The 26,719-nt window shown below is 29.5% G+C and overlaps 1 protein-coding gene across 6 annotated transcripts; it reads left to right on the top strand.

Moving 5' to 3' along the window:
- Positions 1 to 20,871: 20,871 nt before the first annotated feature.
- Positions 20,872 to 26,497, top strand: LOC114178820 (AUGMIN subunit 8). Of its 6 annotated transcripts, none has more exons than XM_028064927.1 (10): positions 20,873 to 21,148; positions 21,239 to 21,413; positions 21,544 to 21,687; positions 21,921 to 22,452; positions 22,565 to 24,038; positions 24,161 to 24,280; positions 24,640 to 24,759; positions 24,838 to 24,927; positions 25,126 to 25,233; positions 25,993 to 26,497. In XM_028064927.1, exons 5-10 carry the CDS (start codon positions 22,719 to 22,721, stop codon positions 26,056 to 26,058), a joined length of 1,824 nt encoding a protein of 607 aa, XP_027920728.1. In that variant the 5' UTR covers positions 20,873 to 21,148; positions 21,239 to 21,413; positions 21,544 to 21,687; positions 21,921 to 22,452; positions 22,565 to 22,718; the 3' UTR covers positions 26,059 to 26,497. The 6 variants fall into 6 exon arrangements, with proteins under 6 accessions (XP_027920730.1, XP_027920732.1, XP_027920728.1 ...); XM_028064932.1 differs by having other exon boundaries at positions 20,876 to 21,148; positions 24,643 to 24,759; XM_028064929.1 differs by lacking the exon at positions 21,921 to 22,452 and having other exon boundaries at positions 20,872 to 21,148; positions 21,544 to 21,682.
- The last annotated feature ends 222 nt before the right edge of the window (positions 26,498 to 26,719 follow it).

The following is a 26,719-nucleotide window of genomic DNA, read 5'->3' as shown; positions in this document are numbered from 1 at the left end:
GAGAGATGAGAGATGAGAGATGAGAGATTAGAGATTATAGATAAGAGATAAGAGATAAGAGATAAGAGATAAGAGATAAGAGATAAGAGGTAAAAGATAAGAGATAAGAGATAAGAGATAAGATATAAGAGACAAGAGATAAGATATAAGAGACAAGAGATGAGAGATGAGAGATGAGAGATGAGAGATGAGAGATGAGAGATGAGAGATGAGAGATGAGAGATGAGAGATGAAAGATGAGAGATAAGAGATAAGAGATAGGAGATAAGAGATGAGAAATAAGAGATAAGAGATAAGAGATAATAGGTTAGAGATAAGATATAAGATATAAGAGATAAGAGATAAGAGATAAGAGATTAGAGGCAAGAGATAAGAGATAAGAGATAAGGGATAAGAGACAATAGACATTAGATAAGAGATAAGAGATAAGAGATAAGAGAAAAGAGATAAGAGATAAGAGATAAGAGATAAGAGGTACAAGATAAGAGATAAGAGATAAGAGATAAGATATAAGAGATAAGAGAAAAGAGATGAGAGATGAGAGATGAGAGATGAGAGATGAGAGATGAGAGATGAGAGATGAAAGATGAGAGATGAGAGATGAGAGATGAGAGATAAGAGATAAGAGATAAGAGATAAGAGATAAGAGATACGAGATAAGAGATAATAGATTAGAGATAAGGGATAATAGATTAGAGATAAGGGATAATAGATTAGAGATAAGATATAATAGATTAGAGATAAGGGATAATAGATTAGAGATAAGAGATAAGAGATAAGATATAAGAGATAAGAGATAAGAGATAAGAGATAAAGATAAGAGATAAGAGATAAGAGATAAGAGATAAGAGATAAGAGATAAGAGATAAGAGATAAGAGATAAGAGATAAGAGATAAGAGATAAGAGATAAGAGATAAGAGATAAGAGATAAGAGATAAGAGATAAGAGATAAGAGATAAGTGATAAGAGAAAGAGACAAATAAGAAGAGAGAAAATATAACAGGTAAGAGATGAGAGATGAGAGATGAGAGATGAGAGATGAGAGATTAGAGATTAGAGATGAGAGATTAGAGATAAGAGATAAGAGATAAGAGATAAGAGATAAGAGATAAGAGATAAGAGATAAGAGATAAGAGATAAGAGATAAGAGATAAGAGATAAGAGATAAGAGATAAGAGATAAGAGATAAGAGATAACACATAAGACATAAGAGATAAGAGATAAGAGATAATAGATAAGAGATAATAGATAAGAGATAAGATATAAGAGATAAGAGATAAGAGATAAGAGATGAGAGATAAGAGATAAGAGATAAGAGATAAGAGATGAGAGATGAGAGATAAGAGATAAGAGATAAGAGATAAGAGATAAGAGATAAGAGATAAGAGATAAGAGATAAGAGATAAGAGATAAGAGATAAGAGATAAGAGATAAGATATTAGAGATAAGAGATAAGAGATAAGAGACAAAAGATAAGATATGAGATATGAGAGATGAGAGATGAGAGATAAGAGATAAGAGATAAATGATAAAAGATAAGACAAAAAATTAAGTATAAGGAAATAAAAAATTTAAAAAGTGAAAAAAAAATACCAAAGAATAAAAGAAAAACACTAAAAATAAAATTAAAAATTAAAAGATAAGAAAAATAAAAAAAAATATTAAAACTCAAAATAAATGGAAAAATATCAAGAAAAAACGATAAAAAAAGAAATAAAAAAAAGAAAGAAAAATAATAAAAACTAAAAGATAATGGAAAAAAATAAGAGATACAAGATAAGATAATATATACAAGAGACAAGAAAAAAGAAACTAGAAATAAGAGTATAGATGAGATATAAAAGATCAGATATAAAATATAAAATATAAGAGTTGATAGACATGAGATAAGAGATAAGAGAAAAAGACAAAAGATAGGAGATAAAATATAAGAGGTAAGAGATGAGAGATAAGATATGAGAGATGAGAGATAAGAGATAAGAGATAAGAGATAAGAGATAAGATATAAGATATAAGAGATGAGAGATGAGAGATAAGAGATAAGAGATAAGAGATAAGAGATAAGAGATAAGAGATAAGAGATAAGAGATAAGAGATAATAGATAAGAGATAAGAGATAAGAGATAAGATATAAGATATAAGAGATAAGAGATAAGAGATAAGAGATAAGAGATAAGAGATAAGAGATTAGAGATAAGAGATAAGATATAAGAGATAAGAGATAAGAGATAAGAGATAAGAGATTAGAGATAAGAGATAAGAAAAAATATAAAAAATAAAAAATAATTAAATAAAAATTTAAAAAGTGAAAAAATATAAAAAATTAAAAGAAAAACATTAAAAAATAAGAAATATAAAAAAAATAAGAAAACAGAAAATAAATGAAAAAATATTATAAAAATCGCTAAAAAAAGAAATAAAAAAAAGAAGGAAAATTAATAAAAACTAAAAGATAATAGAAAATAAATAAGAGATAGAAGATAAGATAATATATATATATATATATATATATATATATATATATATATATATATATATAAGATGCAAGATAAGAGAGAAGAGACAAGAAACAAGAAGCTAGAAACAAAATATAAAAGACATGATACAAGACAAAAGAATCTAGATATGAGAGATAAGACATACGTGTAGAGATGAGATATAAAATATAAAATATAAGAGTTGATAGATATGAGATTAGAGATAAGAGAAAGAGAAAGAAACAAAATATAAGAGGTAAAATATAAGAGGTAAGAGATGAGAGATAAGAGATGAGAAATGGTAGATGAGAGATAGGAGATAAGAGATGAGAGACAAGAGATAAGAGATAAATATGAAAACTTTGTGCATAAGTTCCTAATAAATTTCACGAATTTTCAAGTGGGTGTCTTCTAAATTGAAAAACTTTGTAAGTAGATTCATTATAAATTTATAAACCTTGCAAGTATGTCCTTAATAAATTTAAAAATTTGCGGTGAGGTCCCTCAAATAAATTGAAAAACTTTGAAGGTAGCTTCATGATAAATTTAAAAACTTTGTAGGTAGGTCCTTGATAAATTTAAAAGCTTTGCATATAGGTCCCTAATAAATTTTAAATATTTGCATGTAGGTCTCTATAAATTTAAAAACTTTGCAGGTAGGTTCCTTATAAATTTAAAAACTTTGCAAATAGGTCCCATATAAATTTAAAAAGTTTGTAGGTAGGTCCCTAATAAATTTAAAAACATCGTAAGTAAGTCCCTCTGATAAATTTAAAATTTTTGCAAGTAAGTCCCTTACAAATTTGAAAACTTTGCAGGTAGGTCCTTTATAAATTTAAAAATTTTGAAAATAGGTCCCTAAGAAATTTAAAATATTTACAGATAGGTCCTTGATAAATTTTAAAACTTTGAAAGTAGGTCCCTGATAAATTTAAAATTTTTGCAGTAAGGTCCCTCTAATAAATTAAAAAACTTTGAAGGTAGCTTCGTGATAAATTAAAAACTTTGCATGTAGGTCCTTGATAAATTCCAAAGCTTTGCATATAGGTCTCTAATAAATTTTAAATATTTGCATGTTGGTCCCTATAAATTTAAAAACTTTACAGGTAGGTTCCTTATAAATTTAAAAACTTTGCAGGTAGGTCCCTTATAAATTTAAAAACTTTGTAGGTAGGTCCCTAATATAATTAAAATATTTGCAGGTAGTTTCCTCTTAAATTTAAAAACTTTGCAGTAGGTCGCTTATAAATTTAAAACTTTGACGGTAAGTCCTTCATAAATTTAAAAATTTTGCAGGTAAGTCCTTGATAAATTTAAAATATTTGCATGTAGTCCCTGTTAAATTTAAAAAATTTGCAAATAGGTCCCTGATAAATTAAAAAACTTTGCAGGTAGGTCCTTTATCAATTTAAAAACTTTACAGGGAGGTCCCTAGATAAATATGAAAACTTTTCAGGTAGGTCCCTGATAAATTTAAAAACTTTGCAACTAGGACCCTTAGAAATTTCAAATATTTGCAGATAATTCCTTAATAAATTTAAAAACTCTGAAACTACGTCCCTAATAAATTTAAAAATTTTGCAGATAAGTTCCTCATAAATTTAAAAGCTTTTCAAATAGGTCCCTTATAACTTAAAAACTTTGCAGGTTGATCCCTTATAAATTTAAAAACATTACAAGTAGGTCTCTGCTAAATTTAAAAACTTTGCAGGTAAGTCCTTGATAAATTTAAAATATTTGCATGTACTTCCCTGTTAAATTTAAAAATTTATCAATTAAGTCCCTACTAAATTTGAAAACTTTGCAGGTAGGTCCCAAATAGATTTAAAAACATTGCAGGTAAGTCCCTCTGATAAATTTAAAAATTTTGCAAGTAGGTCCCTGAAAAATTTGAAAACTTTGCAGGTAGGTCCTTTATAAATTTAAAAACTTTGAAAATAGGTCCCTAAGAAATTTAAAATATTTGCATATAGGTCCTTGATAAATTTAAAAACTTTTAAATTAGGTCCCTGACAAATTTAAAAATTTTGTAGTAAGGTCCCACTAATAAATTGAAAAACTTTGAAGGTATCTTCGTGATAAAGTTAAAAACTTTGCAGGTAGGTCCTTGATCAATTTAAAAATTTTACAGGGAGGTCCCTAGATAAATATGAAAATTTTGTACATAGGTCCTTGATAAATTTAAAAACTTTACAATTAGGTCCCTAAGAAATTTAAAATATTTGCAGACAGGTCCTTGATAAATTTAAAAACTTTGCAGGTAGGTCCAAGTTAAATTTAGATTGTTTTCAAGTAAGTCCTTTATAAATTTAAAAAATTTGTATAGGTCCCTTAGAAAATGAAAAAGTTTGCAGATAAGTCCTTGATAAATTTAAAATGTTGGCAGATACTTCCCTAATAAATTCAAAAACTTTGCATGTAGGTCTGTGATCAATTTAAAAAATTTGCAGTTAGGTCCCTTTGATAAATTTAAAAACTTTGTACATAAGTTCCTGATACATTTCACGAATTTTCAAGTGGGTGTCTTATAAATCTAAAACTTTGTAACTACATTCATGGTAAATTTAAAAACTTTTAAAGTAGGTCCCCGATAAATTTAAAAATTTGCAGTAACGTCCCTCTAGTAAATTGAAAAATTTTGATGGTAGCTCTATGATAAATTTAAAAACTTTGCAGATAGGTCCTTGATAAATTTAAAAGCTTTGCATATAAGTCCCTAATAAATTTTAAATATTTGCATGTAGGTCCCTATAAATTTAAAAACTTTGCAGGCAGGTTCCTTATAAATTTAAAAACTTTGCAAGTAGGTCCCTTATAAATTTAAAAACTTTGTAGGTAGGTCCCTAATATAATTAAAATATTTGCAGGTAGTTCTCTCTTAAATTTAAAAAATTTGCAAGTAGGTCCCTTATAAATTTAAAACTTTAAAGGTAAGTTCTTGATAAATTTAAACATTTTGCAGGTAAGTCGTTGATAAATTTAAAATATTGGCATGTAGTCCATGTTAAATTTAAAAACTTTGCAGATAGGTCCCTGATAAATTAAAAAACTTTGCAGGTAAGTCCTTCATCAATTTAAAAACGTTACAGGGACGTCCCTAGATAAATATGAAAACTTTGTAGATAGGTCCTTGATAAATTTAAAAACTTTGAAAGTAGGTCCTTGATAAATTTAAAGATTTCCAGATAAGTCCCTGATAAATTTAAAAGCTTTGCAAATAGGTCCCTCGTAACTTAAAAGCTTTGCAGGTTTATCCCTTATAAATTTAAAAACATTGCAAGTAGGTCCCTACTAAATTTAAAAACTTTGCAGGTAAGTCCCTGATAAATTTAAAATATTTGCATGTACGTCCCTGTTAAATTTAAGAATTTTGCAAGTAAGTCCCTACTAAATTTGAAAACTTTGCAGGTAGATCCATGATAAATTTAAAAACTTAAAAACATTGCAGGTAAGTTCATCTGATAAATTTACAAATTTTGCAAGTAGGTCCCTGACAAATTTGAAAACTTTGCAGGTAGGTCCCTTATAAATTAAAAAACTTTTTAGGTAGGTCCTTGATAAATTTAAAAGCTTTGCATATAAGTCGCTAATAAATTTTAAATATTTGCATGTAAGTCCCTATAAATTTAAAAACTTTGCAAGTAGGTTCCTTATAAATTTAAAAACTTTGCAGGTAGGTCCCTTATAAAATTAAAGACTTTATAGGTAGGTCCCTAATATAATTAAAATATTTGCAGGTAGTTCCCTCTTAAATTTATAAACTTTCCAAGTACATCCCTTATCAATTAAAAACTTTGAAGGTAAGTCCTTCATAAATTTAAAATTTTTACAGGTAAGTCGTTGATAAATTTAAAATATTTGCATGTAGTCCTTGTTAAATTTAAAAACTTTGCAAGTATGTCCCTGATAAACTAAAAAACTTTGCAGGTAGGTCCTTGAGCAATATAAAATCTTTACAAGGAGATCCCTAGATAAATATGAAAACTTTGCTGGTAGGTCCCTGATAAATTTAAAAACTTTGCAAATAGGTGCCTAGAAAATTTAAAATATTTGCAGATAGGTCCTTAATAAATTTAAAAACTTTGAAAGTAGGTCCCTGATAAATTTAAAAATTTTGCAGAGAAGTCCCTGATAAATTTAAAAGCTTTGCAAATAGGTCCCTTATAACTTAAAAGCTTTGCAGGTTGATCCTTTATAAATTTAGAAAGATTGCAAGTAGGTCCCTGCTAAATTTAAAAACTCTTTAGGTAAGTCCCTAATAAATTTAAAATATCTACATGTACGTCCCTGTTAAATTTAAAAAATTTGCAAGTCTCTAATAAATTTTAAAACTTTGAAGGTAGGTCCCTGATAAATTTTAAAACATTGTAAGTGTGTCCCTTATAAATTTAAAACCTTGTAGGTGAGCCTTGATAAATTTAAAAACTTTATAGGTAGGTCCCTGATAAATTTAAAAACTTTACAGATAGGTCTCTGATATAATATTTGAGGTCGGTCCCTATTAGATTTTCAAGTAGGTCCCTTATAAATTTACAATTTTGTAGGTAAGTCTCTGCTAAATTTACAATATTTGCAAGTAGGTGCCTGTTAAATTAAAAAAAAATTGTCAATAGGTCCCTGATAAATTTAAAAATTTTGTAGATACATCCCTAATAAATTTAAAATATTTGCAGGTAAGTCAATGTTAAATTTAAAAACTTGCATGTAGATCCCTTATAAATTGAAAAGTTTTGCAAGTAAGTCCTTTTATAAATTTAACACCTTTCAGATAAGTCCTTTATAAATTTAAAACTTTGGAGGTAAATCCCTCATAAATTTAAAATATGTGCAAGTAGGTCCTTGTTAAATTAAAAAAAAAACTTTGCCAATAGGTCCTAATAAATTTATAAAGCTTGCAGGTAGGTTTCTGATAAATTTAACACTTTGCAAGTATGTCCCTCTGATAAATTTAAAAACTCTGTTGATAGGTCACTAGTCACTGATAAATTTAAAATTTTTCCAGTTAGGTCCCTGATAAATTTTAAATATTTATAGGTAGGTCCCGATTAATTTTAAAAACTTTGCAAGTAGATCTCATATAAATTTGAAAACTTTGCATGTAAGTCCCTTATAAATTTAAAAACTTTGTAGGTAGGTCCTGATAAATTTAAAATATGTGTAGGTAGGTTCTTGTTAAATTTAAAAACTTTGCTAGTAATTCCCTTGTAAATTTAAAACTTTGCATGTAAGTCTCTGTTAAATTTAAAAATTTTGTAGGTATGTCTCTACTAAATTTAAAAAGTTTGCAAGAAGATCCCTTATAAATTTAAAAACTTTGTATAGGTTCCTTATCAAATGAAAAACTTTACAAGTAGGTCCCTAATAAATTTAAAAACTTTGAAAGTAAGTCCTTGAAAAGTTTTAAAATTTGAGATTAAGTCCCTATGGTAAATTTAAAATCTTTGAACGTAGGTTCTTGTTAAATTTCAAAATTTGCAGTAAAGTCCATCTTTAAAAACTTTGAATGTAGGTTCATGATAAATTTAAAAACTTTACAGGCAGGTCATTGATATATTTAAAAACTTTGTACGTAGGTCCACAATAAATTTAAAATATTTAATAAATTTTAAAACTCTGCAGAAAGGTCACTAATAAATTTAAAAACTTTGTAGGTACGTTCTCTGATAAAATAAAAAACTTTGCAGGTACATCCTTGATAGATTTAAAATATTTGCAGGTAGGTTTGTGTTAAATTTTAAAAAATTTCAAGTAAGTCCCTGATAAATTTAAAAACTTTACAAGTAGGTCCCTCTAAAAAATTTTAAATATTTTTCAGTTAAGTCTCTGTTAATTGTAAAAACTTTGCAAGTAGATCTCTTATAAATTTGAATACTTTGCAGGTATGTCCCTTATAAATTTAAAAACTTTGTAGGTAAATCTATGATAAATTTAAAGTATTTGCAGGTAGGTCCTCTTTAAATTGAAAAAATTTGCAAGTAGGTCCCTCATAAATTTAAAATATTTGCAGGTAGGTCACTGTTAGATTTAAATTTTTTGCAAGTAGGACCCTTATAAATTTAAAACCTTGTAGGTGAGTCCTTGATAAATTTAAAAACTTTGTAGGTAGGTCCCTGATAAATTTAAAAACTTTGCAGATAGGTCTCTGATATAATATTTGAGGTAGGTCCCTATTAAATTTTCAAGTAGGTCCCTTATAAATTTACAATTTTGTAGGTAAGTCTTTGTTAAATTTAAAATATTTGCAAGTAGGTGCCTGTTAAATTAAAAAAAATTTCAATAGGTCCCTGATAAATTAAAAAACTTTATAGATACATCCATAATAAATTTAAAATATTTGCAGGTAAATCAATGTTAAATTTAAAAACTTGCATGTAGATCCCTTATAAATTGAAAAGTTTTGCAAGTAAGTCCTTTTATAAATTTAACACCTTTCAGATAGGTCCTTTATAAATTTAAAACTTTGGAGGTAAGTCCCTCATAAATTTAAAATATCTGCAAGTAAGTCCTTGTTAAATTAAAAAAAAAACTTTGCCAATATGTCCTAATAAATTTATAAAGCTTGCAGGTAGGTTTCTGATAAATTTAACACTTTGCAAGTATGTCCCTCTGATAAATTTAAAAACTTTGTTGATAGGTCACTGATCACTGATAAATTTAAAATTTTTCCAATTAGGTCCTTGATAAATTTTAAATATTTGTAGGTAGGTCCCGATTAATTTTAAAAAACTTTGTAAGTAGATCCCATATAAATTTGAAAATTTTGCATGTAAGTCCCTTATAAATTTAAAAACTTTGTAGAAATTTAAAATATGTGTAGGTAGGTTCTTCTTAAATTTAAAAACTTTGCTAGTAATTCTCTTGTAAAATTTAAAACTTTGCATGTAAGTCTCTGTTAAATTTAAAAATTTTGTAGGTATGTCTCTGCTAAATTTAAAAAGTTTGCAAGAAGATCCCTTATAAATTTAAAAACTTGTATAGGTTCCTTATCAAATGAAAAACTTTACGAGTAGGTCCCTAATAAATTTAAAAACTTTGAAAGTAAGTCCTTGAAAAGTTTTAAAATTTGAGATTAAGTCCCTATGGTAAATTTAAAATCTTTGAACGTAGGTTCCTGTTAAATTTCAAAATTTGCAGTAAAGTCCATCTTTAAAAAACTTTGAATGTAAGTTCATGATAAATTTAAAAACTTTGCAGGCAGGTCATTGATATATTTAAAAACTTTGTAGATAGGTCCCCAATAAATTTAAAATATTTACAGGTAGGTCCCTTTGATAAATTTTAAAACTTTGCAGATAGGTCACTAATAAATTTAAAAACTCTGTAGGTACGTTCTCTGTTAAAATAAAAAACTAAACCTTGATAAATTTAAAAACTTTGCAGGTACGTCCTTGATAAATTTAAGAACTTTACCGATAGGTCCTTGTTAAATTTAAATTATTTTCACGTACGTCCCTTATAAATTTAAAATCTTTGTATAAGTCCCTTATAAATTTAAAAATTTTGTCGATAGATTCATGATAAATTTAAAATATTGGCAGGATGGTCCCTAATAAATTTAAAATATTTACAGGTAGGTCCCTGTTAAATTTAAAAACTTTGCAAATAGGTCCCTAATAAATTTAGAAAATTTGTAGGTAGGTCCTTGATAAATATAAGAACTTTGCATGTAGGTCCCTCTGATAAATTTATAAATTCTTCATATAGGTTCCTAATAAGTTGAAAAACTTTGCAGATAGGTCCCTAATAAGTTTAAAATATTTCTTGATAAGTCTCTGGTAAATTTAAAAACTTTGAAAGTAAATATTTGCAGATAGATCTCTATTAAATTTAAAAACTTTTCAAGTAGGTTTCTTATAAATTTAAAAACTTTGCATGTAGGTCCCTTATAAATTTAAAATTTTGCAGGTAGGTTCCTGATAAATTTAAATTATTTGCAGGTAGGTCCCTACTAAATTTGAAAATTTTTCAAGTAGGTCCCTAATAAATTTAAAAATTTGCAAGTAGGTCCTATGTATATTTAAAAACTTTACAAGTAGGTCCCTGATAAATTTACAAATTTGCAGGTAGGTCCTTGTGATAAATTTAAAATTTGTTCAAATAGGTTCATGATAAATTTAATAACTTTACATGTAGGTCTTTTATAAACTTAAAAAGTTTGTAGGTAGGTACATGAGAAATTTAAAAATTTTGTAGGTAGATCCCTAATAAATTGAAAATTTTGCAGCCATCTCGTAAATTTAAAAACTTTGAAGGTAGGTCTATCATAAATATAAAACTTTATAGATAGATCCCTTATACATTTAAAAATTTTGCAGGTAGGTTCCTAATAAATTTAAAGTATTTGCAGATAGGTCCCTGTTAAATTTAAAAACTTTGCAAGTAGGTCCTTATAATTTTAAAAACTTTGCAAGTAGGTCCCTTATCAAATGAAAAAAATTTTCAAGTAGGTCCCTTATAAATTTAAAACATTGCCGGTAGGTCCTTGATAAATTTAAAAACTTTGTCAGTAGGTCCATGATAGATTTAAAAACTTTGCAGATAGGTCTCCGATATATTTAAAATATTTGCAAATAAGTCCTTGTTAAATTTAAACATTTTTCGAGTAGGTCCCTTATAAATTTAAAACTTTGCAGGTATGTCCCTGATAAATTTAAAATATTTGTAGATAGGTCCCTGATAAATTAAAAAAAATTATAGATAAGGGTTTGATAAATTTAAAATATTTGTAGGTAGGTCCCGCTTAATTTTAAAAACTTTGTACGTAGGTCCTTATAAATTTAAAAACTTTGTAGGTAAGTTCTTAATAAATTTAAAAAATTTGTAGGTAGGTTCATGTTAAATTTAAAAACTTTACAAATAATTTCCTTATAAATTCAAAACTTTGCAAATATTATAAACTCATAACATAATTAAACCTAGATAAGATATTAGGAAAAGAGTATTCATTAATAAAAATATATACTTCTTTAAGCAATAAAAAACTTAGAAATACGTTTCTCTTCAGTTTTATTTTACTTTGTTTTGTTTACCCTTTGTTACACACCAACGAATACATAGAGCAATGTATGCGTACACAGAAAAAAAAAAAGTTGCATGTTGGTGTAAGGGAATCCAAAGGCCATTCATTCATTCACAGAGTCCTGCTTCTGTGTTGGGTGTCAGGGACATGTTACTTGCTATCTTTCTGTCCACAAAAACTAACTATTCAATGCTTCTTCTGTCTCTGCGCACCATAACCATTCTTCTAAGCTCTATTTTTCTTTCTTGCCTTGCAGGGGCGGAACTACATTATGACTAGGGGAGCCTAGGCTACCCCATTTTTTTTTTAAATTTATATATATATATATATATATATATATATATATATATATATTTAAAATTATATTTATATATTATTTATATTATGAGAAAGTATAATTAAGGAGAGAGAAAATAAAATAAAAAATTAATGGAGACATTGATTTATAAAAGATATTAGGGTTTTTTTTTTCTGACTATAAGATCTTCCCACCATATAAATTGTCATCAAAGTGTCTGAAGAGAAATTAATACAAATAGATAGAGTGGGAAATAGAGGCTGATAAACACATAGATTGGGATTGAAGTATACATTCTTCCATGATCTCTCACATATCAAGGTTAATATCTTTTTATGAGTAATGTATGTTAAATTTATGATTCTTTTTAGGATGTTTTTCCCAAATTAAGTTTATTCCAAATTAATATAAACCCAAATTATGATTAGAGGGATTCTTTTATGAAATTGGTAGGAACCCTAATTATAATTTTTCCCAAATTATTATAACCCTTAATTATGAAATTTAGGGATTTTGTGTTTTTCGCTGCCTATGGTAATTTTTTTTTAAAATTTTGAATTTATACAGTGTTGCTTATTTAATTAAAGTGGTATGGGTTTTGTTATGTTTTGCAATGTGATAATTGTGATTTGTGAATATAAATTTTATTTTTTCTAGATAGGCGAGACGTGATGAATTGATATTAGAAAGATTATGATAAAAATAAAAAAATTGATTCTTTTTTTTGTAAAGAGGAGGGTTTGTGATAAAGATGAAAAAAATGCATTTACGTTAACTAAACTTGAGAAATTTCATGACAACCAAGAATTCAAGACAATAAAAAACAAATCTTTAAAGTTCTTAGAATTACATATAATGAATTTAAAAATTCATTAGAAATTCGAGAAAAACTGCCTCAAATTTGACAATATCACCAAATCAAATTGATGAGGTACAATCTAAAATGGTATTCATGGTTCGGTATCACAATATAATAGTGAATGATAGTAATATCTTTTTTTTTTAATTCCACTATTATATGTGTTTGTTTTAAGTAGAGAAAATGAAGAAAAAAGATGAAGAGCTTCTTTTTTAAAAAAAAAAATTATATTTAACAAATCTAATTTGGCACCCCTACAATTTTTGTCCAAGTTCCGCCACTGTTGCCTTGCATGTGGCTTTATTTTCTATATGTTTCTATTTATCCTTATATATTGATTTGAAAAATCTAATAGTCGAGGTAAAAATAATTTAAATATTTTTTTTCTATTTTCTGACATACATTTTAAAAATTAAATCGCGATGGAACTATAAATTTTAAAATAGATAATATCTTAAATATCATTATTGTTTACCCTAATAATATTATCTAAACAAATTAAGAGTTAAAATATGAACGTCATTTGTAAGAAACGAAATCAAGATTTTAAAGATGAAATTCTTATTCTCCTTAACCTTTCCTTAATTTTACCGTAAATCAAAATTATTTCTTTTCTTTTCTATTATTTTCACCTGACCTAATTATTTTTATATGATCTATTTATTTCGTCTTGCTACACTTTGATTGCATGGTTGAAGGGTGCAAAGAGGAGAGTCGTTGAGTTGAAGGATGTGATGGATGATGCATGTAGGTTTAGAGGAAGAGTGTTTGTATGTATTTGAAGGTTAAAGGGACATTCAAGTTGTGGGGTCTGTGATGGTGCTCACGACACATGCACTGATGCCGACAACTCATTACTCCAATGTCCCATCTCATGTCTCTCACAAACCTTTTTTTTATTATTATCAATAATGTCTCCGTCATCATATTTCAACCTATGTACCTACATATTAGAGAAGGTCCTTCCTAGAATCACATGTTTTAACCCAATCTCACAAGTACATTATTGGTCGGTTGGTACAGAAAAATAAAATAGTGAAAATAAAATTTGTTTACTTAGAAATAAATATAATTTATTAAGTAAAGTAAATAAAAATTACCGCATCTGTTTCTCCTGTTTATTTTCCTCCATTTTTTATATTAATATAATTATTATAGATTAAATCAATAAATTATATTATTTATTATAACTATATTGGATATTGTTATTTTAATTTATGGTTAACACGTAGTAACGATTTTTTTGTGACGAACTTAATTGTTTAGTGAATTGAATGTGATACTTTTGACTATTTAATAATTGTTTAAATATCTTTGGTATCTGCTAATAAGAATATAATACATATTAATCAATTTTAAATAGAAAAATAAGACAAATAGTTATATAAGTTTTTAGTTTCAACATTTGAGCCTTCAGCCTTTTGATATATTTATCACAGATAGTAATATCCTTTCACACGGTTCAAGAATGAGAGAGATGGATCATTTGTTAATCTTGGGTATATAATTCCTTCTAAAAATCTACTTAAATATACTATAATATTGTATCTTAGGTTATTCCTTATATTGTTATTGATATGAATATTCTAACAATTGTATCTCAGGTTATTCATTGTATTGTTATTAATATGAATATTTTAATAATTCACATCAGATTCTATTAAAATACAGGTTGTTGTGTTCAGGTTCTTTCTAGAACGTGTATCTATTAATCTCATAACTATTCATTGTCCAAACATGAAAAAATAGGGATCTAAAACTTCTCATTTTGATTCAGAAATTGATAGAAGGGTTTTATTTTTGAACGTAATAGGGGTGTATTGTCCATTGTTGTGTGCTTATTGTTCAGTATTTCAAGTTGATTTTAATATGATCTTTTTCCTTTTTCAATATGTTTTTCTCCTTTTTGGATCGATATTATCTCATGTGCTTTCGCAGTTGGTAATTTAACGTATACTTAAGTTTGTACTCGTCTCGATATTGTTTTTGCTATTAACATTTCGGAGAGATACTTGAGCGGCCCAAATTTGAGTTATTGAAAAGTTATTAAAAAAGTTTTAGATATTTGTAAAGAACCAAGAATTAAATATTGACATGTATGAAGTATGATCAACTTCAAGTTATTGATTATTCTAATTCTGATTTTATCAATTGACATGATGATCGAAAAATCTTCTTTATCTTCTTTTTTCATCTACCAACATTAAAATGAGACATACAGTTGTTGTCTCAATTTGTTTGTTTTCTTTTATATATATATATATATATATATATATATATATATATATATATATATATATATATATATATATATATATATATATATATATATATATATATATATATATATATATATACTATTGTTTGAAATATATAATTTATTGATATGTATGTAGAATATTAGTTGAGGCAGTAAAATAGCTGCATCTGGTTAATTGATTATCCCAGAGAAAGAAAATGCTTGTCGCCGATTATTTGCAGTTTGTTGTTGCTCTTGCAGGTCAAGGAATGATAACTATTCTCACAGTTAGGGGTTGATTTGGATATAATTTGCCACTATAGATGAGAGTATTCGCCACTTAATTCAATTATTTATCACTACTTTAGCATTGAGATTTGAGTGGATGTAATTACTAAGAATGTTAAGATCACTTTGATGCACCACTAGACTAATTTTGTGAAAAAAAAAACGGTTGAAAATCACATTAATAGAGATATGATCAATTTATTGTAGGTACGAATCTCACTTTTAAAATTAATTTTGTAGAGTTGAATTAAATTTCAAATTTATTATTTAACATGATATTATGTTCATGAGTTAGGGTCTTTTCTAAATTTGTTGTTTGTTGACTATCAGATCATTCATCAGTGTCTCAAATTATTGATATTTAATTTTATACTTAGAAGTTTCACATTAAATAAAAATAAGGTTAATTTACAGTGTAATATATTTAATGAATATATTATTCCATCATAAATCGAACCATTTATTTGGAAAAACCGATTTTGTATTATCGAATGAAACTTAAAATCAATTTGTAATTAGTACATTGGTAAAGATTGAATTTTCCTTGGTAGATCACTACGAGAATATAATTAGTTTTTCTTATGTGATCACAATTTTTTTTAATGAGAAATTTATTTATTTATTTTTATACCACAACTCATTACTGTGTATTACATTTATCTGGCTAATTTGTTTATAATTATTTTTAATATGTTTGTTTTTTAAATTAAAATAATTATAAATTATGCTAGAATAATTGCTCAGAAATAATTATAAATAAGAAATTTCCTAAAAAAGATAATAATAGCACTTTGAGATTTACGGGCCTAAAGAATTTACCCAACAACGACACAACCGACGCTACGTAAGGTTCGGCCCAGAACATGATTTCACTGAATGGTAATATTCATACCTGCAACCAATTGCACACAGAAAAACAGGTGCATCAGATTTTGCCTTCAAATATTAAAAAACATTCATTTTAGTCTTTCTTGAATTTATTATTATTATTATAATAAGACAATGAAAAAAATTATTAAATTGTCATTATTTTTATAATTACTGTAAAACTGTGTGGAATTCAACGTTCCACGTGAATTAGAAATGAGAAAGTAGTAGAGCATTGTATAAGAATAAAAACTCATCAATCCATTGTCTTAAGATTTTGGATGGAGAGCGGTGTCAATGTTTTATGTAGTTGGACTCAGATCTCATTGGTATTGTATCTTTCCCGTGAACCCCCTTTGTAAACCAAATCGGCTCAGACAAGTGCAGTATATTCCTAATATCGAAAGTCTTCCAGTATGAGTCTAAGTCTCATATGCCTTATCTGGTTGGACTCATATCTTATTGGTGTTGTATTTCCCCAGTGAACTCTCTCCCCTCTATAAACCTAACAGAAACTATTACTGAAAACATTTTTGTCTCGAATTTAAATTTAATATATTAATTTTCTAACTAATATATAGTCAAGTGATAAAAAATTATGAATCTTTTATCTCAGTTGAATAATCCACATAGTAAATCTTACTCAATTCCTACTATAATGATTATACGGGGTTGAAAGTAGTCTTACACACTAATATCTTTATGAGTATAAATACTATTTAATTTTATTGTTAATTTTTTTCTTTTAAAATGTAAAGAGAGCTTTGTTAAAAACAAAAAAACAAAAAAAAGATGTTAGATTAAAAGAACCATGTTTCTTTTACTACACATTAATCTGTTATATAAAATTATAGATAATTATACCAACTAAATATATGAAATATATGAGAAGACAATAATAATGTACAAAAAAAAAAAATAAGTTGTAAACATTAAGTGGTGTTCTTCTTTTCTTGGTACAAAAGTAGGTGTCACTTGAAGATTTCTCACAGCGTCTTCTAGTGACTATCTTTATTAAGACTTGTACTTAATGTTAGGAATACAAGTGTGAGTCTAAGTCCCACATTGATCAGAATTGAGAAAATAAAGCATTATATAAGAATAAAGACTCATAAACCCATTGTCTTAAGGTTTTGGGTTGAGAGTGGTGTCAGTGTCTTATGTGATTAGGCTCAGATCTCATTGATGTGGTTGGACAGCTTCTCCTGGAGAGGGAGTGTACCAATGTGGTTGAAGAGACTCACCCTTGAGGGGAAGATAGTGTATAGTGTGTATATGTTTGTGCACGTACTATTCAAACAATTTGTTTTGAATAATAAATTATATTTATCTCAAATAAACTTTGTGAATAATATAACTCATGCATTAAGGTAGGAAGAACACAACAATCACAAAGATTCTAAAGACCATCGTTGTCGTTGTTCCATGTGATTGGGTATGAAATAGTTTGACTTCACATTATCATCCTCTTGTGTGTAAATAAATTTGGTTAAGATAGTTTTAAAATGTGGTTAATGAGGTCCTTAGAAGGTTTTTCCGAGAGGGTTAATGTGTTTTTTAGGTGAATGTTTATTGGTTTGAACGCCGAATAACCGCTTAACCTCTTGTCTTCCATAATTTATAAAGGTATGTTTGTTACATTTTTTTCATATCAAGTTGATATACATGATTAAGTTCGGTATAACATTTTTATATTTATTTAATCATATATTATCTGAATTTGACAAAGACAAAAATGCTAACTTAAATATCAATACTTGTTAAGTTTTTAGAGGATGGGTTTCACAAGGAAAATAACACCAATGAGATATGAGTCCAATCACATAAAATATTGACATCACTATCAACCCAAAACTTTAAGACAATATGTTTATGGGTCTACTTTCTTATTTTTAATCAATATAGAACTTAGACTTCCAAATATCAATTTTTTTATACCACCATTCTTCTTAACGGAGGATTTCACCAGAAATTTCTAGTCAATAAAAAATAATGATTCAATTAAAATAAACAAATGTTGAGAAATAGAAATGTAAGTGAAAGTTTTACATTAACTAAAAATAGAAAGTTGAATTTTATATAAAAAATTCACATGTCTATTTTTTTTGGGTGAATTTTCTCTTGAAATATCGAACGACAAATAATGAACTCAAGTAATATAAGAGTGGTTGAATGGAGACCCTTTGTCTTAATTTGAGAGATGGTAGATGCGATTAAGTGAGCGACTTAGCAACCATTGGCTTCCATTGAGAAAAAAATTAAGCAGAAAAAGCAGACAACAAAGCACCAAAACTATTCTGAAAACTTTGATTGATGTTTTTGGACACAGTGCAAAAAACAAAAGCAGATAACTTAGCTCAGAGGAACAAAATTTTCACTATTCCTGACACTGACCCATTTCCATTTTGCAATCATTTTCTTTTGTAAAAGAGAAAAACCGCAACAACCCCCATATGTAACATCTACTCATTACTAATGTCACGTAATGTAATTCTTCTTACTACTATGGAACATCCAAACAAATAATTACATCTTTTTTCTTTTCTTTTCCACCTTCTTAAGTCATATTGTTTTACGTTAATTGCTATTTAATTTGTGTTTACATTAATCTTTCCGATTTCCCTATCACAAACACATAGCCACCTAAGCAAATTCTTAATATTATTGATTACTTAAATCATGATATACTCCATACCTTGAAAAACAAGTAAAACAACATATATATCCTACTAACTAATATATGTAGTGAATTATAATTGTTCATATATATATATATATATATATATATATATATATATATATATATATATATATTTTGTACTATATTTAGGTGGTCAGGACCAATATAATTAATTATCCTGTTCAAACTGTCAACGTATAGTCTTAGCATAAAAAAGAACAATTGGTTAACTACGCAAAATGATGACACATACATAACGGCTAACGTCATCTACTTTAATAATAATACATGAGTAAAAGTCATCCACTCCAAACTTAAGAAATAACAGTTGAACTTTTGGTATCAGATCACAAACTTGGAACTTGGGTCTGACCCAGACCCATTCAAAGCTTGAATCAACGCAATAAAGAAGGGTCAAGCCCATAAGAAGGGTAAAACATAGTTAATGGCTCTATAAATACATGTGGATCACAACAATTAAAGGTGCACTTTAATTAATTCACTAATCCCTAAGGATCCAACTCACCAATACTAAAAGAAGATGCATCTAAATCAAGGAGTAACCATTTCGAAAAATTAATAATTGAGGTAAGACATGATTTGTGCTCCTTAATATTTTGTTATTGTTTCCATATATATATATATATATATATATATATATATATATATATATATATAATTAGGAATATAAATTAATTATCTATACTTCAACATTTTGGTCATGAAATTTTATTTAATGTAGACATCTTTTGATGACACTGCTGGATTACAACGAAAACTTCTTAAATAATTTGCCACGAAAAAAATTAACATTTTCTTTTTATGGAATTCAATTAAGGATTAGCAATCGGATTTCTATCGTAATAATAATAATAATAATAATAATAATAATAATAATAATAGTGATAAATTAGCAACCCAAATTTTTTCAACATAAGTCTACTATATTAAGCAAATAGTTTGAAAGCAATAAGTTTGAAAATTTCTTCCATTGATGGACATTGAATGTCAGAAAAATGGAATAAGAATTAGTACGCGTTATATATTTGGATTTTTATTCTTCATGGCATGAAGCAATCAAATATGGTCCTATTTATTAGGTTATTTGAGAGAAGGTATCGAAAAAGTTCAACAACAATGTAAAAATACTACTTTCAATTTAAATTTTTAAAATTGAGTTATTTTATTTATATATTATTTATATTACTCATTTTTTTCTTAATACAAGACTTCAAGTCACATTAAATTTCTAACAATAGTAAAAGAATAACAACATAATTTTTAGAGATTTTTATTTAATAAAAAAATTATTTTTTAACATGATCAGTTTCTATTGCTCAATAATAAAAAAAGGTCCAAATTTTACGCATCACAATTTTTTTTTTCGTTTTCATGCTTTCATTTCATTAAAGGAAACTTCAAAATTGGAAGTGGAAGTTTTTTTCTAATAACATTAATTAATACTTATTGGGTTTACCAACACAGGTGACCGTTTTATTTGGTGATAAGCCACAAATTTATTTATGAAAAAAACAAAAGAAAATGTTAAACTAAATGAATACAACATGACAAGTTATATATTTCATATCTTGGACAAATTGAAAAAGATGATGTGGCCATGAAAATACCTAGACGGCATAATGCGCCGAAATATGTTGTTTTTATACATCATGTCATTAGACAGAATTATTGCCACCTAGTAATATTTATATCCAACGAAAGCTAAGTGAACAATTAAAATTAAAAGAGCAAACCCTTTTTTTAAGAAAAAGGGTCGTAGGTGAAACAAGTAATTGATTAAATCGTATAAATAAAGAACGTACTTCATTATAAGCTTTCGAAACAAATAATGTTTAAAAAAAAGGAAAATGATACCAAAGATATTTCTCATTTTTTATCATAAAAATAATAGTCAATTTTGGATAGAGATGTAATTGACAACGCGTCTTTAGAATGGTTAACAATGTAAGCAATTACATAGAACATGTTCGTACCTTTTATTTAAAGAATTCAAAGAATAAAATAATAGGAGTTTAGTTATATAAAAATATTATTAAAATGTCATAAAAAATTATAACAATAATTACGGCATAAGGATGAAGAGGCAAGAACAATTAAAAGTAGGTGGCGCGAAAACAACCGTCCCTACCTCTCCCTCCTTTTTCCTAACTGAAACCGTTTTCTCGTATTCTCTTTAATTTTTATCTTTATTTTAATTAAAACCTTTTCGGGTAACACGAAATCGTTGTTTCTATTTATTTTTTTTAACTCGCTTTCGCTTTCTGCTTCAAAATCACGAAACTGCCATCTCCGGCGACCGGAATCTGAGTCCTCTTAACGGAGTTTCTATTTACAGGTGGAAGGAAGGTGTGAAACTCGTTGTAGATTGTGGTAATATAGTCAGCTAGGTTATGACTAAGGTTAGTAATTTCTTTATGACGAGTAAATTTAATTTTTGGTATATTTTAATGCTGTTGGATTTTGTGGAAACTTGAAACTCGTTTTTGTAGATTGAAAGAGGAATTTGGGAATAAGGATCATTGAATGGACTCTAGTACTACCATTGTTTCTGTGCGGTTACATGAACAGTGAAACACTGAAACGTGTCTTCAGTGAGCGAGACACGAACCTGCCAATCCATACATCTGTCATGGATCTGTGTTCAGAACCGTTTGTTTCTTTCAGGTAAAAAGGTTTTTTCTTTTCTTCCTTGGATTTTATCAGTGATATTCCTTCACGCCAGTCAAAATCCCAATTACTACTGCTACTACTAGTCCATTAAATATTATAATTTATTTATTTAATGAAATTGCAGAAAACAATGTCTCTGAATCATGTTAGGTTTTCACAATAGTTTTATGGGGATGGACAATGATCGTCCCTGCACGTGGACCTCTTGTCTTTACCCATCACCCGAACAACACCACCACCATTGAGTTCAAACTTTAGTTAAAGTAAGGTAATTATTTTATATTCTGCTTAGCATACAAAACAAAAGAGGCTCCATTGTAAATTCTGTGTGCGTATTTTAATTGAGGAAACTCATGACCCAGTTGTGTTAGTATTATTGTATGTTATAGTAATTAAGCCTTCTTTTTAAGTTTAACTTGTGTCTCTGTGTCTTTGGGAAGAGGGAGAGTATTGTGTTGTAAAAGATATTAGATACCTTTTTTCTTCTTTTTGGGCATGCAGGTTATGGCATCACTTTCATTGAATTCCCTTTCATGAAAAGGAGTTGAGAGAGAAGAAGTTATAGGACAGAGTGGGTTTATGTGGAGTGAACCCATTGCCAGCCCACCCGACCATGGCATTCTCGTGAGAGAGACAAAAGGGGAAAATTAAAGCCTCTCTTCTTCTCTTAGCCTACGCACTTCCGCCCTCTTATCCTGCGCCCTCTATTATTCAGTCCATTGATTTCACTTCCCAGTATCCCCAATTTCCGAGGGACCCCCTTCCCCGCCAATTCAACCTCTTTTTTTTTTTCGTCAGTTAACCGTAAACCAACACCGTTTTCATGATAAAACGTTAAATGTACGTTGAGACAGTTTCCGCGAGTTTCTCTCACCCGTTACACCAAATGTTGTTTCCCCTCTCCATATTCTTCTTGCTCTGTCATGATCTTGTTGGATTCGGGCCTTTTTGTGTGAATAAAACATACCCACTTGCGTTTATTGCCTGTGATTCTCAAATTCCTTCTCCAGCAGATCTGAGTCTCTGTAAAGATGTGCGCTTTTCTTATTCTCCCTTTTCCTTTTTTGATTGGGGGTGGGTTTATTCTTTGCTTTTCTTTAGTTTCCCACTCTGCAGTATCTTTACTTTATTTTCATTTGTTGCAGATTTATTGCAGGGAGAAGGATCTTATTTCTAGATAACCTGTGCATTTCACTTATTCCATCGAGTGCACACATGATTGCCGAAGAGCCAAAGCTGCCAAGTTTGTATTAGCTTTATGGAAATTTCCATCAATGTGGTCTAATTGGGATAGAGTGGATGGATGTATGCGAGTCAGAGCAGGCATTAAGGAAACACAGAATAGGAACAAGACAACCCTTCTTGGGTCTTGCTGAAAAAAACAATGCAATCACCTCCAGACGCTTGGCAACAAGGGAAATTACTTCACGGTATAGGTCACCTTCTCCTACTCGGGCAACCCCATCTGGTTCTCGGCGATGTCCCTCTCCAAGCCTCACAAGGCCGACAACACCGACATCATCCAAGTTGTTACCCAAAAGAGCTCAGTCTACAGAGAGGAAGAGGCCAGCGACTCCACCTTCCCCACCACGTCCTTCTACACCTGTCCAAGACTCATCGATAGATGTGAATTTATCATCGAGAAGGGCGGCTGGTAGCAGAATGCCAGAGGCCCTTTGGCCATCCACAATGCGAAGTTTGAGTGTTTCTTTCCAGTCCGACACTATTTCCATACCTGTTATCAAGAAGGAGAAGCCCGTGACCAGTGCCGTTGATCGTACACTGCGGCCCAATTCAAACGTGACTCACAAGCAGGTTCAAACACCAATTGTAAGAAAGCCCACGCCAGAGAGAAAGAGGAGTCCTCTCAAAGGGAATAATGCTTCGAATCAGACAGAAAATTCGAAACCTGATGATGGCTTGCATTCCCGATTGATAGATCAGCACCGGTGGCCAAGCAGAATCAGTGGGAAGGTATGTTCTAGTGCATCAAGTAGAGGTATTGATCATACTGATAAGACAACCCGAACGTTGAACTCTTCAGTTCCAGGAACTAGTGTGTCTTCACTGAGAAGATTGTCTTTACCAGGTGATGCTAGTAAGCCCTTGCGGAAAGCTTCTAGTGATGCTTCAAGACTAATGTTGCTAGTTGAAAATGGTAGAATAGGAAGCGAAATGAGACCAATTGATGACAATTTTCAAGCGTTAAGACCTCATAAATTTGTTCCTGCAATTACATTGGATAAAACGGGATTAGCGGTTACTGGAGTCAGATCTCAGTTCTTGCCTAATCCAGGATCAGGGCTGTCATCACCAAGTAAGACTTCAGTGTTATCCTCTTCTAGTTCAAGAGGTGTTGTTAGTCCTTCTCGGTCAAGGCCTTCGACTCCTCCCAGAGGAGTTAGTCCTTCTAGAATAAGGCCAACCAATTCATCCAACCAATCCAACAATTCAATTTCAGTACTCAGCTTTATTGCTGATTTTAAAAAGGGGAAAAAGGGTGCAGCCCTCGTAGAAGATGCTCACCAGTTGAGACTTCTCTACAACAGGTACTTGCAATGGAGATTTATCAATGCGCAAGCAGAGGATGTATTTTACATCCAAAATGCAAAAGCGGAGGTATGACTTACGGTCTTTCAAGCTGGCTTATTCTTTTTGTGTAATTTTTCTGCTTTGCAGAAGATTGTGTATAACAAATAATTTCCCTACGTCATTTTACAAAAACTTGTCCAATGGTTCAGAAATCACTATACAACGTATGGCACACTACTCTGTCTATATGGGAAACAATTATTAGGAAGAGGATCAACCTCCAGCAGCTGCAGCTTGAGCTGAAGCTGAATTCTATTTTGAATGATCAAGTAATACTTCTCTCTTGCCTGAAATATTTATCATTTCTGTGTCCTATACTATAGTCGATGATAAATTACAATTTTTTGCCGGATTTCTGGTTTTGGTAATTAAAGTTGAGATAGTTATTGTGGAGTTTATAAATGACGCTAGTATACGCAGCAAGATGTTGGCCTTACACCACATTGAAAAGTTAGGTTTAAATTGTCTATGCTAGTCTGTCATAACAGGTTATTCATAATTCATATTAATGGCTGATTTTAATGATTACAATGCATATGTGATGCTATTTCCCTAATTAAATGTTTCGACTTTCTTTAGATACTTTGTGATACTTTTTTTGATCGTGGTCCTTTTACAATTAATGAAGCAGATGGCCTACCTTGATGACTGGGCTGTACTTGAAAGTGGCCATATTGATGCTTTATCCGGAACTGTAGAAGACTTGGAGGCAAGTACTCTTCGTCTTCCTCTAACTGGAGGGGCAAAGGTACGTATGGTTTTGGTCTCTTGGTTTGATGCCTAGAAAGAGACACTAGCATTCATTACCATGTGTACACTTTTACAGGCAGATATTGAACATTTGAAGCTTGCAATCTGTTCGGCTGTTGATGCCATGCAAGCAATGGGATCTGCTATTTGCCCTTTGCTCTCACGGGTGAGATAATTGTTTAGGAGTTCTACTAGTTTGACTCACTTTATATCACCTAGCTCGTGCTATTTTCTTGGTCCAACACATTTACCATCAAACTTTCTTTCTGCTTCTGTTTTCCTTCCTAGAAAATTTTCATTTTTGACTCAATGGTAAATCCATAATGCATAAAGGTTGACACCATGTTATTTTTTGTCTGTGTAGGTGGAAGGCATGAATAATTTAATTGCTGAAGTTGCTGTTGTATCAGCACAGGAAAAAGCGATGCTTGATGAATGTGAAGCGCTACTGAATTTTGCAACCGCTATGCAGGTAAGAGTCGTGATATATGTCTTAAGAATTATGCACAACAGATCTCTCGATTTTTTATGTTACGAACGAGCATTAGTGAATCTTTATGGTACAAAAATCTAGACTGATAGTGAATCAGTGCAATTTTTGCTACTTGTCGTTGCTTTTGATATGCTGGGGCCTTCCTTGTCTATCTTTATTACCTGGTCTAGTCGCTGCCTTTAATATGATAGTGTCACTGTCAGCAGCACAAGGACAGTGGAAATTGCGGCCATAGTGTTTTCCTGTTTTTGAGCTGTAGTCTCTTATATTCACTGAATTGACTGAAGTAATGAATTAGTCGTCGAGGAAAGTTGAGCATGTCATTATGTCACACGATGCTTCTGAAGGTCAAAAGTTTTGTCGTTAAGGAAAGTTGAGCATGTCACACTATGCTTCCGAAGGTCAAAAGTTTATCTCTTTTCTACTTTGGTATATAACTTTTTTCTTCCGGCATGCAAAGGTGAAGTTTTGTAGCTCTTTTGCTACTCTGCCGTTTAATACCAGAATATTATTAGTTTAATTATCTCGTAAAAGTTGTTGGTGATGTAAACGCAAATTTTGCCCCACCAGCTGATGAATATCTTACAAAAGAAAATAACAATTATGAACAATGAGTCCTGCCAGTAGCATAAGTGCATTTATCTGTAGATGTTTTCGTAAGAGAACAACGATGTCTTCAGTTGAATATGGCCTTAAGTATAACACGTCTTAATTTCATTATTATTTTGGCGTAAACAGGTTGAGGAATATAGCCTTCGCACGCATCTCATGCAGATCAAGCAAGGTTTTATGGTGCATAAGTAAACAATCTCGGAAATTGAAACACACCAGACCCTGCCTGCTTCTATGCTAACAAGAACTCTCTTGCAGCTGCAGCCAAATTCTCGGAAACTATAATTTCTGAGACGTTACAAGAATGTTTTAAAGATTCTTGGGAATGTTCGGCTGAAACTTAAGGAATCAACACCCAGGATTCTTTACCATTGTAAATTTTTGTATTAGGCTTCTCCCCCTCCCCCTGCAATTTATATTCTTCCATCGTCTTCATTTTTGCCTTTCTCGTCAACACTGGTGGCCCAAGCAAATGAAAAGAAAATACAAATGGAAGGAGCACAGCATTCTTTCCAGATTTAATTTTACTGCATCCCAATGGGCCAAGAATCAGACATTACAAAAACTCATGAGTTAACAAGACAAATGTTCTTCCATATATATTCAAAGTACACGATTATATAATTTTTAACTCTGAGAGTGAACTAAATGATAATATTAAGTATAGTAGTTTTGTAATTAGCAAACTTAGAATCTAGGGTGTTCTTACGAGAAACTAACAAGTTTTGTTTTATTTTAAATGAGTCTAGCTATATCGTATCATTTTTAATTAATTTGGATCTTGCTCGCCTTATTAATCCATATAAGCAAACAATTTTACAAGACTTTAAAGTCTTAAACTTAAGATTTAATT

The sequence above is a fragment of the Vigna unguiculata genome, chromosome 3 (genome assembly GCF_004118075.2).
Source record: "Vigna unguiculata cultivar IT97K-499-35 chromosome 3, ASM411807v1, whole genome shotgun sequence".
Lineage (NCBI taxonomy): Eukaryota > Viridiplantae > Streptophyta > Magnoliopsida > Fabales > Fabaceae > Vigna > Vigna unguiculata.
The sequence above is the reverse complement of the archived record's forward strand: the minus strand, read 5'-3'. Positions and strand labels throughout refer to the sequence as shown.

Coding starts and splice junctions, on each gene's coding strand:
- LOC114178820 (XM_028064931.1), top strand. CDS start 22,719: ATGGATGTATGCGAGTCAGAGCAGGCATTAAGGAAACACAGAATAGGA. Junction 24,039..24,160: donor TCCAAAATGCAAAAGCGGAG/GTATGACTTACG, acceptor CCAATGGTTCAG/AAATCACTATACAACGTATG. Junction 24,281..24,639: donor ATTCTATTTTGAATGATCAA/GTAATACTTCTC, acceptor CAATTAATGAAG/CAGATGGCCTACCTTGATGA.